Source organism: Bidens hawaiensis, unplaced genomic scaffold (assembly GCF_021521415.1).
Source record: "Bidens hawaiensis isolate Kalapana, Puna unplaced genomic scaffold, B.hawaiensis_p1.1 tig00012474_1, whole genome shotgun sequence".
NCBI lineage: Eukaryota > Viridiplantae > Streptophyta > Magnoliopsida > Asterales > Asteraceae > Bidens > Bidens hawaiensis.
In genome coordinates this window covers 406,989-426,610 of record NW_027492021.1, presented here as the reverse complement: position 1 = coordinate 426,610, position 19,622 = coordinate 406,989, and the positions used below count along the sequence as shown (strand labels likewise).

The 19,622-nt window shown below is 33.4% G+C and overlaps 1 protein-coding gene across 1 annotated transcript; it reads right to left on the bottom strand.

Annotated features, from left to right (window-relative positions):
* Positions 1–14,692: 14,692 nt before the first annotated feature.
* LOC143541195 (uncharacterized) lies at positions 14,693–16,966 on the bottom strand. Its single transcript, XM_077034078.1, has 3 exons — positions 16,823–16,966; positions 16,355–16,758; positions 14,693–15,887 (listed from the first exon to the last, which is right to left on the bottom strand). The coding sequence occupies exons 1-3, from the start codon at positions 16,886–16,888 to the stop codon at positions 14,744–14,746; spliced, it is 1,614 nt and encodes a 537-aa protein (XP_076890193.1). The 5' UTR covers positions 16,889–16,966; the 3' UTR covers positions 14,693–14,743.
* Between the last annotated feature and the right edge of the window lie 2,656 nt (positions 16,967–19,622).

Below are 19,622 nucleotides of genomic sequence, written 5' to 3'. Positions count from 1 at the left end.
GAAAACAATAAAGAAACTAGATAATATCATAATATATAAATTTAATAATTGCTTTAGTGGCAAGAGAAATGTTTTGTATCATAATCAACAACTACGTCGAGCATAAATAACATTAGGATCGTATCACAGAACGCACTAAAAGTTACAATTACAAAAAGAATGCATTATTTTTTTTGTCTTGTTGGAGCAGTCTAAGTTAAAGTGAAAATATCGTGATCTAGTTCGTACGAAATTGGTTGAAAATATTTGGATCCACCTGAAACATATTCAGGTAGACGTTAGTATATATGCCATACCAAATTTGAAAGCATTTTTAATTTGAAAAATTTTTTAAAATAGGAAAGTGGGAGAGCATAAGATGGTTTATAGAAGAGAGAAAGAATGTTTGAGTAAACATAGGACATCCGTTATTTGAAATGGTGGATGTCAGATTACACATAGGGGTTGTCAGTTTATGTCTGGTGATGTGGACGAGAACAATGTGTTACGCCATTTGAAATGGCAGATCATGAATATTTTATTAGTGATCTGCCATTTCAAATGGCGGATTTCAGTTGGAAGCTGACCGCCGGTCACCTAATATTTTTGATTGACATCCGCCATTTGAAATGACGGATGTGAACGGTAACTCGTACTTCCTCTATGACCCACCTATATATTTTTATTATATTTCAGTGACATCCACCATTTGAAATGGTGGATGTGAACAGTAAATCGTACCTCTTATGTCCCACAGATTCTAAGTATTTTATTATATTTCAGTGACATCTGTCATTTGAAATGACGGATGTGAACAGTAATCCGTACTTGAAACATAACTATCTTTGAACAAAAAGGACAAGTGTTTTTTTTCTAAAACTGCCAATAGTACTCACATGGTTGGATGGTTGAGAAGCCATCATTGAGAATCTTGAAGATGTGAAACTTTTAGCTAAGTGTGTTAATTAAAAATACTTTAAGCTAGGTGTATTAATTATATTTATTAATAATATTAATTATTAGAATTTTTAATAATAAAGGGGATAAATCCATATATTTAAAATCACTATTGCATTAGTTTAAAAAAAACGTTATTTTTTCTTAATGTAAAAAAAATAAAGGGGTAGATCCATATATAATAAAATACCACTCTTGAGATGGTTGTGGTCCTTCAATAATTCAAGTGTGCATTTAAGACCAGTCTATGTGAGCACTGTTGAGATGGTTGGCAAGCACTGTTGGCAGTTTAAAAAAAAAACACCCGTCCTTTTTGTTCAAAGATAAAGTTATGTTAAAAGATAAAGGGGAGTTGTTATGTTTCAAGTATGGATTACTGTTCACATCCGCCGTTTCAAATGACGGATGTCACTGAAATATAATAAAATACTTAGAATCTGTGGGACATAGGAGATACGATTTACTGTTCACATCCGCCATTTCAAATGACGGATTCTGAAATATAATAAAAATACATAGGTGGGTCATAGGGGAAGTACGAGTTATTGTTCACATACGCCATTTCAAATGGCGGATGTCAATCAAAAATATTAGCTTTTGTCCGCTTGCCTTCTGTTTCGATGTAATCACTACCTTGCTTATTATAATATATATCTATAAATAAATACTCTAATTTTAGTATCTTATCATTTTACATCTTAGTTATAGTCAGCTAATTTAAACATATATGTAGCTTATTTATGTATTTAAACATACAATAATGTTAGAATGCATCAATGTTGATTTGAAGGGTAACCTTAAAGATGTATACAACATTGACGACTCATTTACTTTATTATCAACCAAACTGCTAAAGATGCACTCAAAGGATGTGTCTGATGTAACTTGGAATAACAAGTGTTGATTCCAAAAATGGAGAAGTTGAAGTTTTTTTTATCGTTACAAACAGTTTCCTTTTTTATTATCCTTTTTCATTGTTTGCCCGTATTATGTTTCTTTACAATTTGTTTTGGGATCGTGTTTGTGTTTTTTTATCAGAAGTTTGAATTTATGGAGATTGTTTTTTATTGATGAAATGACATGATTGTTTTATGAAATTTTCTCTTTACAATTTTATACTATCTAAATATTTGATGTTATATGAAATGAAACGCTATGTTTCATATTTTTTGGTACTAAGACATCCTTTGAATTTTTAAAATATAATAGCATTAACTTAATGCACTCACTTTAGTTGTTATAAATACTATTAGAAAGCACCATATATTTATACACAAAAAAAAACTTATAGTAAAATTATTTTATCATAACCTGATTATGAAATTTAAACATCATATTCTAACTGTTAATAAATTAATTATTTGCCACATGTATGTTATGCAACACTAAACTTCTAATTGCTATTAAAAACAAATAATATTTTATTGCTAAGTAATATAGTTACAATAAAAAGAAACATCTAATTACTATTAAAAACGAATTGTTTCAGTAAAATTAATTATAAGTTTACTTTTTTTTTTATTTTAACTCATGACATGATTAATTTGTGTCATATATACTGTTTTCGATCATATTATATTTTGCATGTCTTATGATCAACGTATTAGTAAAAAAAATATGTTATTTAACTGTAATGCATGTTTTTATTTTTTATATTTAATATCCAAATTTTCTTATCATGACTTTTTATTATTGATATTTCGATTATTTTAGACTTAAAAAATTAAATTTGTTAAACTCGTGTTATACATGGGTAGATAACCTAGTATATGAGTATATGAAATATATTCAACAAAACCGACGGTTTAGCAAAAAATCGTCAGTTGGAAAAGAGCTTCCACATAAACAACAAATGTTTAGGCTTCCGGTTGTAGAAAATTAAAGGGTTAGTGATCATCTTCTTCATTTCACTAAACTCAAGAGGTAGTGATCACCTCTCTCACAAGTCATCTAAAAAGTATGGTGAGACCCTTACAAACTTCTCACTACAACAAAGTGATGACCAAAATATTATACAACAAGAGTGTATATAAAGTCGTGAAACAACTCTTCTATTTAGCTCTTAATTGAAGTTGACTCTTTGGATGATTTAAATCTTGCTTTGTTGCGAAAATGGATATAGCCGACAATCATATGACGCTTTATGGGTTAAAATCATTAATGCTTTCCATGGTCCCCTGGCGAGAGTTAATCTAGATATGTTGGGTAATCGTCGATAGGGAATTTGGCATAGGATTGTTAAATACTCTTGTACTATGAATGAACGGAGGTCTATTTCCTTTATTTATTGTAAAGGAAACGTTGTATTTGGGATCTGGCTTTGTTTTTGAAGGATTGTTGGCTGGAAGATTTTCTCCTTTGTGATCGGTTCTTAATGTTATGCACACTTGATCATGATAAGGATTGTTGTGTTTGTGATCAAAAATAACATGATAATGGTTTGTGGGAACGGAGGAGTTGGGGGTGTGGAGCTTATGGTGATGTCTACATGCTTGGTTCTTGGATGGCAAAAGATGATTTCAAGGTTGGCAATGTTTCGTAAGTTCATTAATCAATCTTGGCTCTCGGTTGGTGGCATGGTTACTAGGTGGAATAGGTTTATCCCAAAGTAACTAAATACTTTAGCCTGGATGGTGCTTATAGATTGGACTTCGACTATGTCTAATTTAGGCACCAAAGGATGGATGGTTTCATCAGGTTTGTATCCCTAGTGTGAAAAGAATGCTAGGACTACATTTCATTTGTTGGGAGGGTGTTTTATTGTTGGGAAAGATCTGGGGGGCAATTGCTAGATTGTTGGATTCGGGATCACTTGCTAAGAGTTATTCGATTTCTCTTAGGTGGTGGATAGATTTATTAAAGATGAAGAATGCGAAGACTGTTAGGGGGAGGTAAGGAGCATAAACTGGGTAAGACTCACGAAACTTGTCACACCCGAACTCATGAAGCCCGGCCATTTATGGTTTAACAGGGTTGATACCCGGATATAGCAAACTATAGTTACCTCAGTCCAGCAACAGGGTTTGCCACACCCCAACCTAACGACGGAACATGCCGGGGCACGAAATAATTTGTAGCATAGCTCAAAGACTCTAAAACAAAATAAGTGTCCATATCTAAATTTATTCATTCATAATTAAAGCACACAAGATGTTCAAATTTCAAGAGAAATTACAACAATTGTTCTAACTTCATTTATCGTAAAGTCCATACTAAATTCTCCACTTCGATTCGCTTGATATAACAACCTGCATTATGCATAAAAATAATTTGTCAACAACACATGTTGAACGAGTAACCGCAGTTTAGTATAAATATAAAAATAATAAGAAATAAAACAATTCTTTGTATTAGTGAATATCATCAATTAACATAAACAAATAGATGTGTCTTTTCAATATGCCACCAGAATTCAGACATGCTTACTCGGATAGATTCGCAACTAATAAGTGTATCTTTTTTAACATGCCACTAGATTTTGGGCATGTCTACTCATACGGCGTATGATCATACTTATGAGGATCAATTAATGTTATAATTAAACTTGTTTAGAGAGTTTTGAGACGATCGGCTTGTTTAGATGAGTAAAAACTATTTAGTTTACTTATTTCTTTATTTAAAAAATATATATTAGGTTACATCGATACACACACACACACACACAAGCACAAGCACACTAAAAAGTTTAGGGCGTTGGCCGAACCAGAGCCATTGATAATTTAGATTCGGTTGGTTTAGCAGAGCATGGTATTGCCCGAAAGGGGGAATGGATGGTTCAGGTTGTTTCTAAGATTCATTTTAGTAGGAATTTTGGAGAAGAGATGTGGTATTTTTGTATGAAAGATTGAAAATGTTGGAAATGAAGTATGCATTTTTTTATATGAAAGATTGAAAACCCATTTTAGTTGAGAAAACCCGTGAAAACCCTATACAACATCATTTTTTTTACATATGCAATATAGATTGTTACAGTTAATACAAAACATTAGAAAAAAAAATTGTTTCGTATTTTATTTACATGTTTATAATTTTTAAACATATTTTTCAGTAGAGAGAAAATGTAATTTTGCTTTTACATTTTTTACAAACTTTAATTGTGAATCACAAGATTCAAAATTTAATTAAAAAAATGTGGTTGAGAATGAGTTTCTATAGTTTTCTCAATCTAAGTGAGTTTTATTTTACCCTAATCCTATATATATTGTTTTTATTTTTTTTTTGTTTTGACCGTTCAACGGTCATAAGGATTAAAATAATACTATTTTTCAAACTCAAAGATGACAAATTGATGCCCCCCACCCTTTGTTGCCCCATTTATCGGCCGGTGTGATATTTGTCAATTTCGGGTTATTTTATACTTGTATTCTTAATATAAACCCGACCCGTTTTGTATCCCGAACCTTTCGATATTATCAAAATGATGAATTTTATGTTATATATTTGTTTTATAGTTGTCGGATCTAAAAAAACACCCTTTTCGGTTCTTAAAATGCCCCGAAAACGCTCAAAATAAACTCTATGGACTAAAACTACCAAAATGAAGACTTGAAAGACCCATTTGTAGTTTGTGCTTTCTTGGGTCTATAACCAACTCATTTTCATGAAACACCCTTTATGAAAGACCATTCAACTTACCCTATATATACACACCCATCTTTTTCATTTGTGCTTGCTCATTTCCTCATCTCTCTCTCAAATTCTTGAATTCTAAGGTTGTTCTTCATAGTTTGACTCTCAAGGTCAAACTAAGCTAATCTTTCATTTTAACTAACTTCTCGATACTTAAACCTTGATGTTACAACATATAAATAATATACACTCTTTGTTTACCTTCGGTCTTTCATTTCTCCGGTCTCGGCCGGTTGAAATGTCGGGCTAGTAAGGCAAGGTTACATGGAGGACTTTGTAGTCCTTGTTTATATATTTAACAAATCTAACCATATAACTTGTTATACTTGCTTAACTTCTGCATATTTTAGTTTATTGTTCATACTTGTCAAGTTCCATGGTATTGGATATGTGGTGACTAGCCTCGGTTTCATCCCGAGTTGAGAACCGAACCAAAAACCGAACTTTCTTTTAAAAGCTTTATTGTTAACTTTTTGAATGTAAAACTTGAGTATTATTATTTATAAGTTATTTTACAAGTTCCATGGTAATTGGGTATGTGGTAACCATCCTCGGTCTTATTCCGAGTCAAGGACCAAACCAAAAACCGAACTAAACCGAGTTCACTCGCTTAAGACACACAAGTGTGTTTTTAGCCACCAAAACTCATATTTTTCTTCAAGATTATATTTTAAATCAATTTTAGTTAATTTCTAAACATACTTGGCATGTCGGTAACCAACTTGATCTTATAACAAGTTCGGACCGATAAAGTCGTGTACTCGCTTAACGAACGTTAATGTTCTTCATAATAGAACTACATACTTGGTTAAGTCTATTTTGATTTTATTGAGTTATCTCATAACATTTATTATTTTGGGAAGTTAACTTTGAGCTTGGTTAATTATCAAGTCTCGAACCGACAAACCCGAACACTCGTTTAAACCTCGTTTTGGTATTCTTATAACCAAGGGTTTTATAATATTGCATTTTAACCCACATTATTACTTAACATAGGTTGAGTAAAAAAAAGAAAAAAAAACTAATGAATAGAATACCGAGACCCGGTTTCGAGTAAACTTATTTTACAAAACTCGTTTCTTTAATTTCTCAAATATTTACGTTTTAAATCCTAAACTTTATTTATTTACTTTATTTGTCACGTATTTTATTTTAAACCCTTCCAAGACTACCTACTAACACAAGACCCGTTTAATATAGGTCTTGCTCGTTAAACCGATCTCTCCGATTATTCACGACACTATCTTTCAAGTTACTTGTTAATGTGAGTACTTTTTCATCCCCCGTTTTCCATCTTTCGTTTTGGGGGTGGCATGACATACTTATTCAAATTCAAATGATTTATACCTGAGTCTTAAACCACAACACTTATTGTATATATTTACTAAAATAAATGCTCGATTTTGTGTTATATGCTTTACATGATTATGTGCAAATTCTTGAATGCTAAGGCGGGTAGCCTCTTGAATGCTAAGGCGGGTAGCCTCATCAAGTATGATCATACGTTAATTCCGAGTATATATGGTATCCCCATATAGAAAGGTGTCGTCAATGTATTCTTATTGACGATTTCATTATTGTCGTCAATGTATTCTTATTGACGGTTTTATTATCTAAATTGTTGCTATTATTTATTGTTTTCATGTACTAGTTGTGGATTTCATACTATATACTTATTGTCCAAAACTATGAAAATTGTTCGCCAACCTTTGTGTTGACAAACTCTATTTTATGCAATGTTACAGGTTTGATGTTAGCTTGATTGGATTACTTGAAGAAACTTATCATCTTGGCTTTAGGATATTAGAAAATGAAAGAACAAGTTATTTGTTTATCTATCTATTTGGCATTTTGTATGAACAATTGTTGTGTTATTGATGATGATATGGATTTAAATGAGTTGTTTAAATATTGTAACTTTATAGTGTCGTTGTGCAATGAGCAATCATGTCGCGGCTCGACGTTTCCGCCTTCATTGGTCAGAGTGTGACAGCCGGGGGGGGGGGGGGGGGGTGTTCTCGCTCGCTTGTCGCCCACATTTCCCGCTCACTACACTTGGTCTTAGTCTAGATCGGTGGCGACCGACCCAGAAGGTAAATTTTTTTATGACTTTTGGTATGCTTTTATAATCTTTTTTGGTAGGTTTAGGGATGTTCAAAAGAACTAGCGGGCGGCAAACTTGCTTGAATAAATCTTGTCAGAATCAGCTCGTTGGTTGGCACGCCGAGGTCGGGCCAGACCAACGTAAGTTTTCTCGTTAGCCTATTTAAGTTAAAGTCCAAATTTAAATGTATAAAAAACATATTCCAAAATTACAACCCAAATTATGTTATATACGTGTGTGCGCGCGCACACACAAATAAGTTATAAATTTTAAATTTTTTGTACATTAAAAATATATTTTTATCATGTATGCAGTGCCGGCCCAATAGGCTTACTAACCCAAGCGGTGGCTTGGGGCCACCATCCAAACGAGGCCTCCATTTTTTATAAATAAAATATATCAGGGTTGAGATATTAACACAGTGAGAACATGTATCTAGAAGTCAGACGCGTGGTATTTCATGGGAAATTGCAATTAATCATCCGTAATCGAAGGAATGTATGACTTTAGGAATTAATCAAAATCGAAAAAGGGATTCTTAATTTCTTATATGGGGCAACGGCACGACTTCTCGATCACTTCATCGCCATCTCCGGTTGTGCAAACAACAAACACAAGGTTATGATACTGGACTTGGAACAATGAATTATTGATACGAACTATTATTTAGGCTTTAGCAATTGCGCATTCGATTCTGAATTGCTATTTGAATTGGTTGGTGCCTGATTGGCTACCTGTTTTATGTTCGAATCCACAAATTCAGTTAGTGGATCTAATTATATTTTCATTTTTGTTATAAATTTGTTATTTGTTACTTTTATCTGCAAATCTGATTAATGGTTAGAACATTGTTAATTGCACCTTGCTTGGATGTTATTACTAATAACTTAATGTCAAATCAAAACGGAATTGTCAACAAATCTGGTTACGCAGAGAGAAAAAAAAAAGGAAAGTTATGAAAAGGCCCGTGACTTTTTAGTACGCTTGACTCTTGAGGCCACCAAAAACCTTGGGCCGGCCCTGCATGTATGAATGTGTAAAAATATACATAATAAATACTAAAATGTAAAAAAAAATAATTACCAGATTGCTCGAGCTTTTTGCAGGCTACAATCCAAGCTTGAGCTCAAGATAATAACGAAACACGCCCTTGCTTAGCTCCTTTACAATCCTAATGTTTGGTCCTGTCCAAAACTGGCAGAACCCGAGATATACGGAAAATCAATTTATTATGTAAATTGCAATTTATTTACTTTGTAACGATTTTGATTTGTTGGGTTGAATCATGAATATTCATTGCATTCTGTAGATAAATATTTAGAAATCAAAATAGCGATGTTCACCTTTTAGCATACGCTTTTGTCACGTATGAGAAATGTCAGTCACCTTTTAGCTACATTATGTAAATTGCAATTTATTTACTTTGTAATGAATTTTTTTTTTATTAGGGGTGGGTGGGTGGGGGGATTGGGGGGCCAACACTAATTTTAAGGTGGGATGATCGGACTTTCACTTACGTGTAGCGCTATAATTTTTTTTAAGGTGGCAGCCGCCCACCTAAAAGGTTATCTGAAAAATATTTTCTTTTTACTTAGTAATGTGTAAAACATAAGTTTTCTTTGTATGTATAAAAGCTGTCTGACCAGTTAACCGTTTAAACATGAGATGGTCCAGTGATGCACAGGCAGGAATGCAGGATATTCTTGTATTTTTTTTGTTTTGGTCCGGCTCATTCTAGAGTTGGCCCAGTTTACACGAGTCCTAGGTACTAAAATAGAGGGTTTTTCTTTCACGAGTTCAAAATAATAACCGAAAGCTGACGGGTCATTCCAAATGTTGGACCACATGCTAGGTTACCAGTTAGAGATGCACAAATCGGGTATTAAAAAAAACCGGGTTCAGGTATGGAACTGGGTACGGGTATGATCAGGTATTGGAAAATCGGGTATTAGTAATAACCGGGTCGGGTTCGGGTCCGGGTATTGGAATGAAACACCATACCCTATGTACCGGGTCCGGGTCGGGTATTGAACCGGGTTTTCAATACCCGGGTATTTGAATACCCTATTTTCGGGTATTGGAAAAACCCATTTTTCGGGTATTTGAATACCCTATTTCTGGGTATTAAAAAAACCAATTTTCTGCAGCATTCTTCTGATAACGGGTCTACTTTGTTTTTTTATTATAACTCCATTTTTTTGCATACAAACTTCAAAGTTCATTCAAACATAATTCAAACATATGTAAATAACTAAACAATGATATAAAAAACATATATTTTATGTGTTTTAAATTTTTGTTTGATATATCAAAAAACGTTGCTCTAAACAAAATATTTATATCAAATATGTGTTTCAAAAAAGATCTGTTGAAGAACGGCTATAGATCCGTGGGTAGCCAAACAACCATTGTCAACTGTCACACAGACACATGTGCACAAATACTAATATCAGGTATGCAAAAAAATCCAGTTCGGGTATACAAAAAACCCGATTCGGGTATGCAAAAAACCCGGGTTTCGGGTATAACTAGAACCGGGTTTCGGGTATTATCGAGTTTATATCTGGTACGGGTTCGAGTTCGGGTTTCAGCATTGAAAGTCATACCCTATCCGTACCCTACGGGTAGGGTTGAGTTCGGGTTAGGGTATAAAAAACCCGGGTTTAAAAAAAACCGGTTTCAGGTTTTTTTTTCGGGTCCGGTTCTGGGTTCGGTTTTTTTGTGCACCCCTATTACCAGTTGCGTAAGAATAATGGGCCAACTTGCTTTGTTTGGGCTTTTAATATTATCCATTTCATTACCCAACAACAATACAGTAGAGGTGCACATTTCGGTTGATAACCGTTAACAGGATCCTTGTCAACATAGTCAAATCCAGTTTAGGGTAAAACCGATGTGTGTTGGAACCGGTTTGGAGGGCCGAAAAACATGAACCTATGGAACCGGTTAGGTTAGGTTTCTGTTGCACTAGACATTGATTTGGCCAAGCTTTTTGAGTCAATACTATCTTTTCTTTTCAAGTGGAATGCCAGTTTATAATATCTGATTCAGTGATTGGATTGTTCTAAAAGTTGAATTTTGATTGCAACTATAGTCATTTCTGTAGCATGATAAATTTTACTTGAAGCGCTTGGGTATATGAAGGTAATAATGTCACGCTAATTCGTATTTTTCTTTATATCTTTGATAATGATGTTTTGGTAGTTCTAGTATCTTACTGGTAAAGCTTAAACCGTGAAATCGAGCAGGAATGAAAGTATGAAACCATCAGTAATGGTTTGGTTTGGTTTTATTTTTCAATGTCTTAAAACAGTTAATAATGTTTTGGCTCACGTTTAACTTAAAAACTGTTAAGAGTTGAATCGTGAACACGTACCCCTAGTACGAGGTACCATGTAATGATGTAAAATTAACGGCCAAAATTGGTTGGTACAGTTTGTAGGAAAATCGTACAACACAGTAAGTGTTATTTCCTTGGCAGATATGAGTTAGACCAAGACAAATGGGTAAGAGTGCATACTATGTGTGTGTAGGGACAGAATATACAAGTAAATGCTTAACATTACGAAGCCAAATTTAGTACTTAAAATATAATTAAGTATATTTTACATTATAAAGGCCCGTTTTACACTTTTACTAGAAAGAAATGTAGCTTACAAAATAGCGGATGTCACTTTGGCTTGTATACAGTGAATCCAATAACCGAAGCTAAAACTTCATATATTTAAAAGTTCTATTGTAACATATTTAGCATCCCCACAACACATTACGACACAACCAAAGGAATATTTGTACGCTCCTTGATTTAACCAAACAATCTACAATATCACTTTATTATTAATACAAATAGTAAAATCTACTTAAAAATGTCTTGAAAACTTAATAATTGTTTTATTGCAATAAGAATTTTGAACCATTAAACAACGACTATATGAGATTTTTTTTTTCTTTTTTAGGGAACGGCTAATAAAAGAGTAATGGCATCAATTGTTATTATGTTATTTTTAAAGCGTGACTGTCTTTTTTATACATTTTATTTTTAAAAAAATATTATAAGCTCGATCATTATTTATTTTTAATTTGATTATGCTATTGCTATATTAAAAAAATAATGTGTCTTGTGTCTTACTATTTAAGTTTTCATGTAGTTTTGATTTTCAATAAAATTGGACATTTAAAAACTAAAATTATATGTATTACTGATCTGTTATCTAAGGATGAAGAAAAGTTTTTTAAGAAAAATTTGTTTACGTGTAGGATATGTATGTTAAGCTAATTGGCTCAAATATCATCTAATATCATACACGTCTCATAAAAAACAAAATAAGATAAATGAAATAGTTACTGTTCATACTCCTCTCATACAAATTTTGATTGTTAGTTATAATGTCGGAGGACGTGGTTGCGGGCAAGCGGCATAGAGGTGAGGTGGTGTGTGTTTTGATGAGGTGGTGAAGTGAGCGAGGAATGGTCGAGGGAAAGACGGGTGTGTGAAGCCACAAAACCCACTCTAATGTGAGTGAAGCATAAGCATGAGAATGATGAAGCCAACAAAGGTTGAGGTAAAGCTGCGCAAACCGTCCTTTTACCACACCCGCCACCCTAATATATGTATAACTAAACAACACAAGACAAAACAAAACTATGAGCTATTTGGTGGCTTTTTAACGGTTATTAAGGAGTATCCTTTTATGGTTATGGCCTCTTAATGGTTAAAAGATGACATTTTGATAATTATCTTTTAACCATTCAGATTATCTTTTAACTATTAAAATGCTATGAACCATCTTCATAGCTTTTTAATGACCATTAAAATGCTACCAATAAGCCCCTAAGACGATGCATGAGAAAAAGTTTCATTTTATGAACGCATAGTCATTAAAAGACATGACTGTTGGTGATCCTGCTACTTTATGAGGTAAACATGTAAAAACAATAATAATTGTGAGAAAAAGGTTTAGAAATAAAAATAAAAGTGAAAAGGGATAAGGCTGAAAAGAGGAAATCATTCGAATCAAGACAAACACATCAAACCAAAAGCATCACACTTTCCGGGGTGATCGCATTCAATTCGTATCACCTGCACCAACTCTTCATTCATACTATTTCCTTATTTCCATTATTATTTCTTTTCTCTTTTCACATGTATTGACAATTTTGACCACCAAAACATTACAAAGAGAAAAATATATGTTATAATAATATTAGGGAAATTTTCCAAAATAGATATTTATGAAAACAAAGTTTTAATTTAGGTATCACTTGTAAAAAATTCTAGAAATAGGTATTATAAACTAGTCGTGACGAGTAGTTTGTAGAACCAATTAAAAGTTGTCATGCGGTGTCCTTAAACTAACCTTAACGAGCACGTTCACTAATCATTTACCCGTCACGACTAAATAAGTTTCATGCCTCGTAATCAACGCTCACGAGTTATTTATAAATCATTTAGTCGCGACGATTAGTTTATCTGGTTTATATTCCCTACATGAGTAGTTTATTAGTAGTTAACTCGTCGCGACTAGCTTAACCTTATAATCTACTCGTCGCGACTAGCTTAACCTTATAATCTACTCGTCGCGACTAAAGGACTTATGAATTACTCAAACGAGGCATGGAACTTATTTAGTCGTGACGAGTAATTGATTAGTGAACGTGCTCCTTACGGTTAGTTTAAGGACACGTGGCAAGTTCGAATTGGTTTCTACAAACTACTCGTCACGACTAGTTTATAATACCTATTTTTAGAATTTTTTGCAAATGGTACCTAAAACTAGAATTTTGTTTTCATAAATGCTTATTTTGAAAATTTTCTCATAATATTATTATATTAATATAATATTATAAAGATCATTCAACTGACAAGTCTTCTACAACCACCAGCTTGATTTAGTAATGAATATGTATGATCCTTAACTAAAAATTATGGACTCTAACTACATTTGATACATGATAGATATATTAGCTGTTTTTCTAGGAAAAAAAAAGCAAATAAACGAGCCTTGTGATCAAGTGTTCACAATTCCGTGCAACATGTTTAGACGTGACATATTCTTGTGTAACAAGGTGGATTTTTAAGTTTTTATTAATATTCACGTGTTCATTTGTGTGTTTGCGTACTAGCATATATTAAGAAAAATGTTATGTTACAGCTTACTATACAATAACCGTTTATCGTACATTAATTACGTAAATTACGCTCAAGGCATATACAAAGTACGCTTAAGGCTAAAATCCAATTAGGCTCAAATCCATATCTGTTTTTCATAATTACGCTTAAATCCATAATTACGTTCAAAAAAGTTGCATTAACAAGCCAAAAGTTGATCGATTGACGATCCAGATTATAGGGAAAATTCCTAAAATAGGTATTTATGAAAACAAATTTCAAGTTTTATGTATGATTTTCAAATAATTCCAAAAATATGTATTATAAACTAGTCGTGACTAGTTGATTATTTTGATACACGAGTAGTTTTGCAGTGCCACTTATAACATGCTACGTGGTCATAAACTAACCGTGACGAATACGTTTACTAACCATCTAGTCATCACGACTAAAAAGTTGCATGCATCGTAATCAAAACCCACAAGTACTGCATAAATGGTTTAGTCGTGACGAGTAGATTACAACTTTCCGAGACACGAATAGTTTACTAAAGTAACCATACAAGTTGTTTTGTTTACAAGAAACTAATTGGACCGGTTAATTTGAAAGCTCAAATAATCATAAGTAGTTAACCCGATTTTTGCCTAAAAATTTATATACGTAGTATGAATTTACCCTTTTGGCCCAAAAATTTGAGCATTATGTTTGTGGTGTTACAAATTTTATCATTTTTTCACTTACTATTTTAACTTTTTAAGAAAATGAAATAAAAGTTTTGCATGGGAAAAGAGAATCTTGTTTCCAAGAGCTTTGAATTTTGATTGATGGTAAATTCCTGCTGCCGAAATATAACTTTGTACCACAAAAAAACAAACACAATTACTGACAAACTTGGAACCTTTCCCCCACCGTAAACCACCACCACCACCACCACCCATTTGTACATCACCATACTTTCCGATCATCTAACAACTTAAACCTTCATATTTCACCTGAATCGGACGATTAAACCCGGTTTGTGACAACAAATTCCCCACAACCGCAAGATCTCTACAAAACACCCCCTTAATCGCATTCTTTGTCTCGCCTTCATTTCGTTTATTACTATTATTTCTCACTGTCACCATGTCAACAGATTTTGATGATATTTGTTGATGAACATGTTCATCATGTATCATCTTTTTCCGTGGTTTATCCAATGCTTGTTCATCCAATACTGTTCTCATCATACTAGTGTATCCTCTCTGAATCAATCTGAACAACAACAAACCGGACATTCGAGCTCGCTCTTTAACCGAATCCGCATCCCCAATGTCCGAAAACTCACACCGGTCGATGAAATTGATTGATTTATCAGGTTTGTGACGAAGAGTGAGTAATAAGTGCGATCGTTCTAATTCGGATCGTGAGCAGCCTCTTCGTAAACCGAATAACGCGTAATAATCAACGTTTCCGATTTCACCAGACGCAACTCTTTGTTTTAGGTTTTCAATTTTGGTTGAAATTGACCGGAGTTTCGCCGGAATTTCGTTGTATCCAACGGTTTGCCTTTTCCACACCGGACCAGGGAGTTTCCGATCACGGAGTATTGAGTTGTGGAGAAGTTTCAAGTGTTCGAGATCGTGAAGAGAGTCAGTGAGACAGTTAATGGCTTCAAAGAGTGAAGCTCTGGTATGCAAGACTTCAATACATGACGGATCTAACGATAACGTCCGGTTACAATCGGCGATGGCTTCAGCGATTCGGCCAGCGGATTTGTACGCAGCAGCGCGTTGCATGTAGCATTCCGCGAGGAAGTTTTGAGGGACGCTGCGGCGGCCGTCCACTATTTTGGAGAAATGGCGTATTGATTCGGTGTGTAGACCGGCTTCCGCGGCGGCGATTGCGGCGGTTTTGCGACGGAGTAGGAGCTTGATGTGACTGACTTGGTGGCAGATGCTCTCGGAGTATGTTTGTGGCTGGTTGCCGGAGAAGGTGAAACTGTCGTCTGACCAGCAGACGCTTTCGCGGCGGAATGCTGCGGAGGCCAGACGCTTTCCGGTCTGTAGCAGAGCCATTGCGTCCTCCATTAATCCTAAATGGCAACATGCTTGACCTAGAATTAAGTACCTGAATCATAAAAACTCAATCAGAATTCGCAACGAGAGATTAACAGAATTTGTTATAGATAACCTTAATCTATATAAATTGAGCTTATCTTAAACACCGGAGAGCATTTACACACACGTAGCCGTGATTCATAATTGTTTGTTTGGAACAGGGTAGCTCGTGAGGAAGCGAAAACAAGTTAAAACTTTAGGCCAATACTTAATTAACGCCACGAAGTCCAAAAAATCTTTATATATATATATTATAATGGATAAAATAAACTTAAAGCTTGGTTGTTACAAAACTACATATGTTATGAGTTTAAAACTTGTAATAAGCAAAAAAAAAAAAAAAATTAACAATTATGATGAAAAGGCCAGAAAATTTTGTTTCAATTTGTCTTCACATTCGTTTATCTGGCCCTAATTCGGAAACAATTATCATCGATTGATTTTAAACTAATTTAAAAGCAATTAGCAAATCAATACCTCCATTGACCTTCTCGGTGGCGATTTTTAGCAAGACCTGCCATAACTTTATTCTTCAAATCGGAAACAGAGAAACACGTACAGGATTGCTCCGATCGAGCATCCGAATCAGCATCGGTGGACAAAAGCTTGACTCGTTCTCTGGAGTTACTGTTATCAGTCGACGACGATGACGAAGAATCATCTGACGTCATTTTGAGGCTCGGAATGTAATCCTGAAGCATATCCGCAACTTCGTTGAACCTTCTGAGATGAAGCAGAGCCGTAGCTTTCAACTCCAAAGCCGCCTCACACCTCGGGGATAAAGCTAGGGCTGCATCAAGCAGGTTAATCGCCGATGCAATGTTGCTCTGTTCTTCGGAAGCAATCAACGATCTCGCATCTTTCACATGCATATCAACAATCTGAAACACACATTTGGATCAGAAACCTGAATCATGATGAAACAGTTAAAACTAAATTCAATACCTGTTTGTTGGTGAGCCACCAGTGCTTCTTTTCAATGCATCCATGAGGAGGAGATGTCACCACCATTGTTACTGCTGTTGATATGAAGTGATGAAGGTGAGAATCATGAGTGCTTCAGTTTCTTCATTTTACAGAGGAAATGAAGATGAGAGAGAGAGAGAGAGAGAGAGAGAGAGAGAGATGATGTGTGTGTGAGAGAGAGAGGGGGGTTTTAAATGAAGAACAAGTGCCAGCTTTGACTTCAGACAAACCTTTCATCCTTGTGTTTCATTGCTGGCAACTTATTTAATTATGCATGTATATGTATGCTTTAGTGAAACACAATTAAATTATTAAATATCTATTATTTTAATACTTTGTTTGTTAAGAATTTAAGTGGATTTTAATTTTTGTGCTCTAGTGTATTAATTATTTATTTTAAAAATGGTCTTTAAGATGTTTTATTAAATATGTTGTCAACACAATTTGGGTCTCAAATGTTAGTAACGTATAATCAAATGAGTATTAATCATGTCGGTTTGACGGTTAAAGGGATAATAATTTTAATTCGAATACTATTCATGTATTTATTACGGTCAAATATATCAAATTAACTCAAAAGGACTTTAAACCGTGTTGTGCTTTATGTTGACTTGTTTAGTGTTGGTTTGTGAATTTCAGTAATATACAGGGAAATAATAATAATAATAATAATAGGTTCATGTATAAATTGATCTTAGCATGAGTACATAGAAAACAATATTAATTTAACAAAAATAAGAACGTAGGAAACAAATAAAAAACTCTAATAATAACAACAAAAGAATCAAAATTACCAACAAAATAATAACAGCAATTACTTATAACAGCATAAAAAACCTAATAATAACAACAAAATGTAAATCAATAAATACTTATAACGCCTCATAATAAAAAATCAACAAATACGAACAAAATATAACAGCAAACACTTAAAAAACAATCCTAATAATAACAGCAAATTGGTTCTCAGTGTTTTCATGTTAAGAATAATTTGTATTTGATAATAATAATAATAATAACCAATAACCATAACGGTTCACTTATTTATTAAGCGGGTCATACTTTTGTTAATCTATTTAATAATGGTTGTTTGATAGCTTTCTAATGGTTCATGACCTCTTAATTGATATAATGTAACTTTAAGTCGAATGGTTAACAGGTAACATCTTAATTGTTACATTTTAATCATTTAGACGTTACCTCTTAACCATTAAAAGGTTACCAAACAACCATAATATCTGACTAAAAACTATCTACTTTTGTGACACTGACAAAATAATAGAGTTAAGTGCCATTTTAGTACATGTGGTTTGCCCAATTACGTAGCTTTATTACCGTCTTTAAATTTATTGCAAATGACTAACTCATTTTTCTAAAACTTGCAATTTTAGGACTTTTTTTTAACCTCGTCTATTTTGTCCGTTAAGTTAGGGGCAAATTAGTAATTTTTTTATTTATTTTCTCTTTTAGCTAAGTGTCATTTTCATACATGTAGTTTGTTCAATTACGCAAATTTAGTATTTTTTTTTTTGAATTTATTGCAACTAGATAATTTGATTAGTTTTGGATAGATAGACAAGCCAAGAGAGACATTACATATTACAATTAAAAGATCATCTATAACCCTAAATGAACAGATCAACCCCCCCCCCCCCCTCTCTCATTGATCCTTCAACCTCTGACCATTGTTCATATTCAAGTTCAATGAATTACGATATATTGTTTTGTCCATGTGATTCGTCAACCGTCATTCATCTACAAGTTCAATTGATGTTATATTAAGAGGTGCAAAGTTGTGTGATTGTTATTTGGCTTGATCCTCCGATGTGTAAAGAGCTACTGTTATCATACCCGAACTTTTGAAAAAAAAATGCACATAAAGAAAATGCACGAAAAATGGCTAAGATGAACTTGGATCTTGAGCTACTAGAAATAAATTGGCAATCAAGTCTAAAAAATATGTTATACATTTCATGGTTGTTTTTCATTTTCTATCATGTATTTAGTTATCTTTTAATTGTAATATGTAATATGTAATGTCTTTTTTTGTTTGTCTATCTATCCAAAACTAATCAAAGTATCAAGTTGCAATAAATTCAAAAAAAGATACTAAAGTTGCATAATTGAACAAACCACGGGTATGAAAATGACACTTAGCTTAAAAGAAAAAATAAATAAAATAATTCAAATTACTAATTTACCCTTAACTTAACGGAAAAAATAGACGGGGTTAGAAAAAATACTAAAATTGCAAGTTTGATAAAAGTGAGGTAATCATTTGCAATAAATTCAAAAACGGTACTAAAGTTGCGTAATTAGACAAAACGCATGTACTAAAATAACACTTAACTCCAAAATAATAAGTTGTATTTTCTAGTTCATGCCTCATATTAAAACACCTATGATTAAAAAATATAAGTTCCATTAGTTGTTTGTTTTCTTTCCTATGATTTGCTACTTTCATGAAATAGAAAAACGTTAGCATTTATCGATAAAAAGTGCTGTTGATTTACTATTTTCACAAGGTTGGATCTTAATTAGTTTACCGATATTATGGTTTTCTTGAAAATTACAATGTCGTAGTTGGAGGGCTAAAGCACGACCAACATTTTTGGTTTCCGTAATTACCATTTTGATCCCTCCTTTTCATGCAATTATACTCTCATTAAGATTTGAAAACACCACTATACATGTCCTGATGTCCACGATTCTCCATTTGCAATATAATTATAAGCTAAAGAAGAAATTTATAAACACATGCAAGTGATAGGATATTTGA

Bases quoted from the DNA above. Each gene is read 5' to 3' on its own strand.
- LOC143541195 (XM_077034078.1), bottom strand. From the start codon at position 16,888: ATGGTGGTGACATCTCCTCCTCATGGATGCATTGAAAAGAAGCACTGG. The intron at 16,759-16,822 runs GTATTGAATTTA...TGTGTGTTTCAG, and splicing joins GGTGGCTCACCAACAAACAG to ATTGTTGATATGCATGTGAA. The intron at 15,888-16,354 runs GTATTGATTTGC...TTTATGATTCAG, and splicing joins CACCGAGAAGGTCAATGGAG to GTACTTAATTCTAGGTCAAG.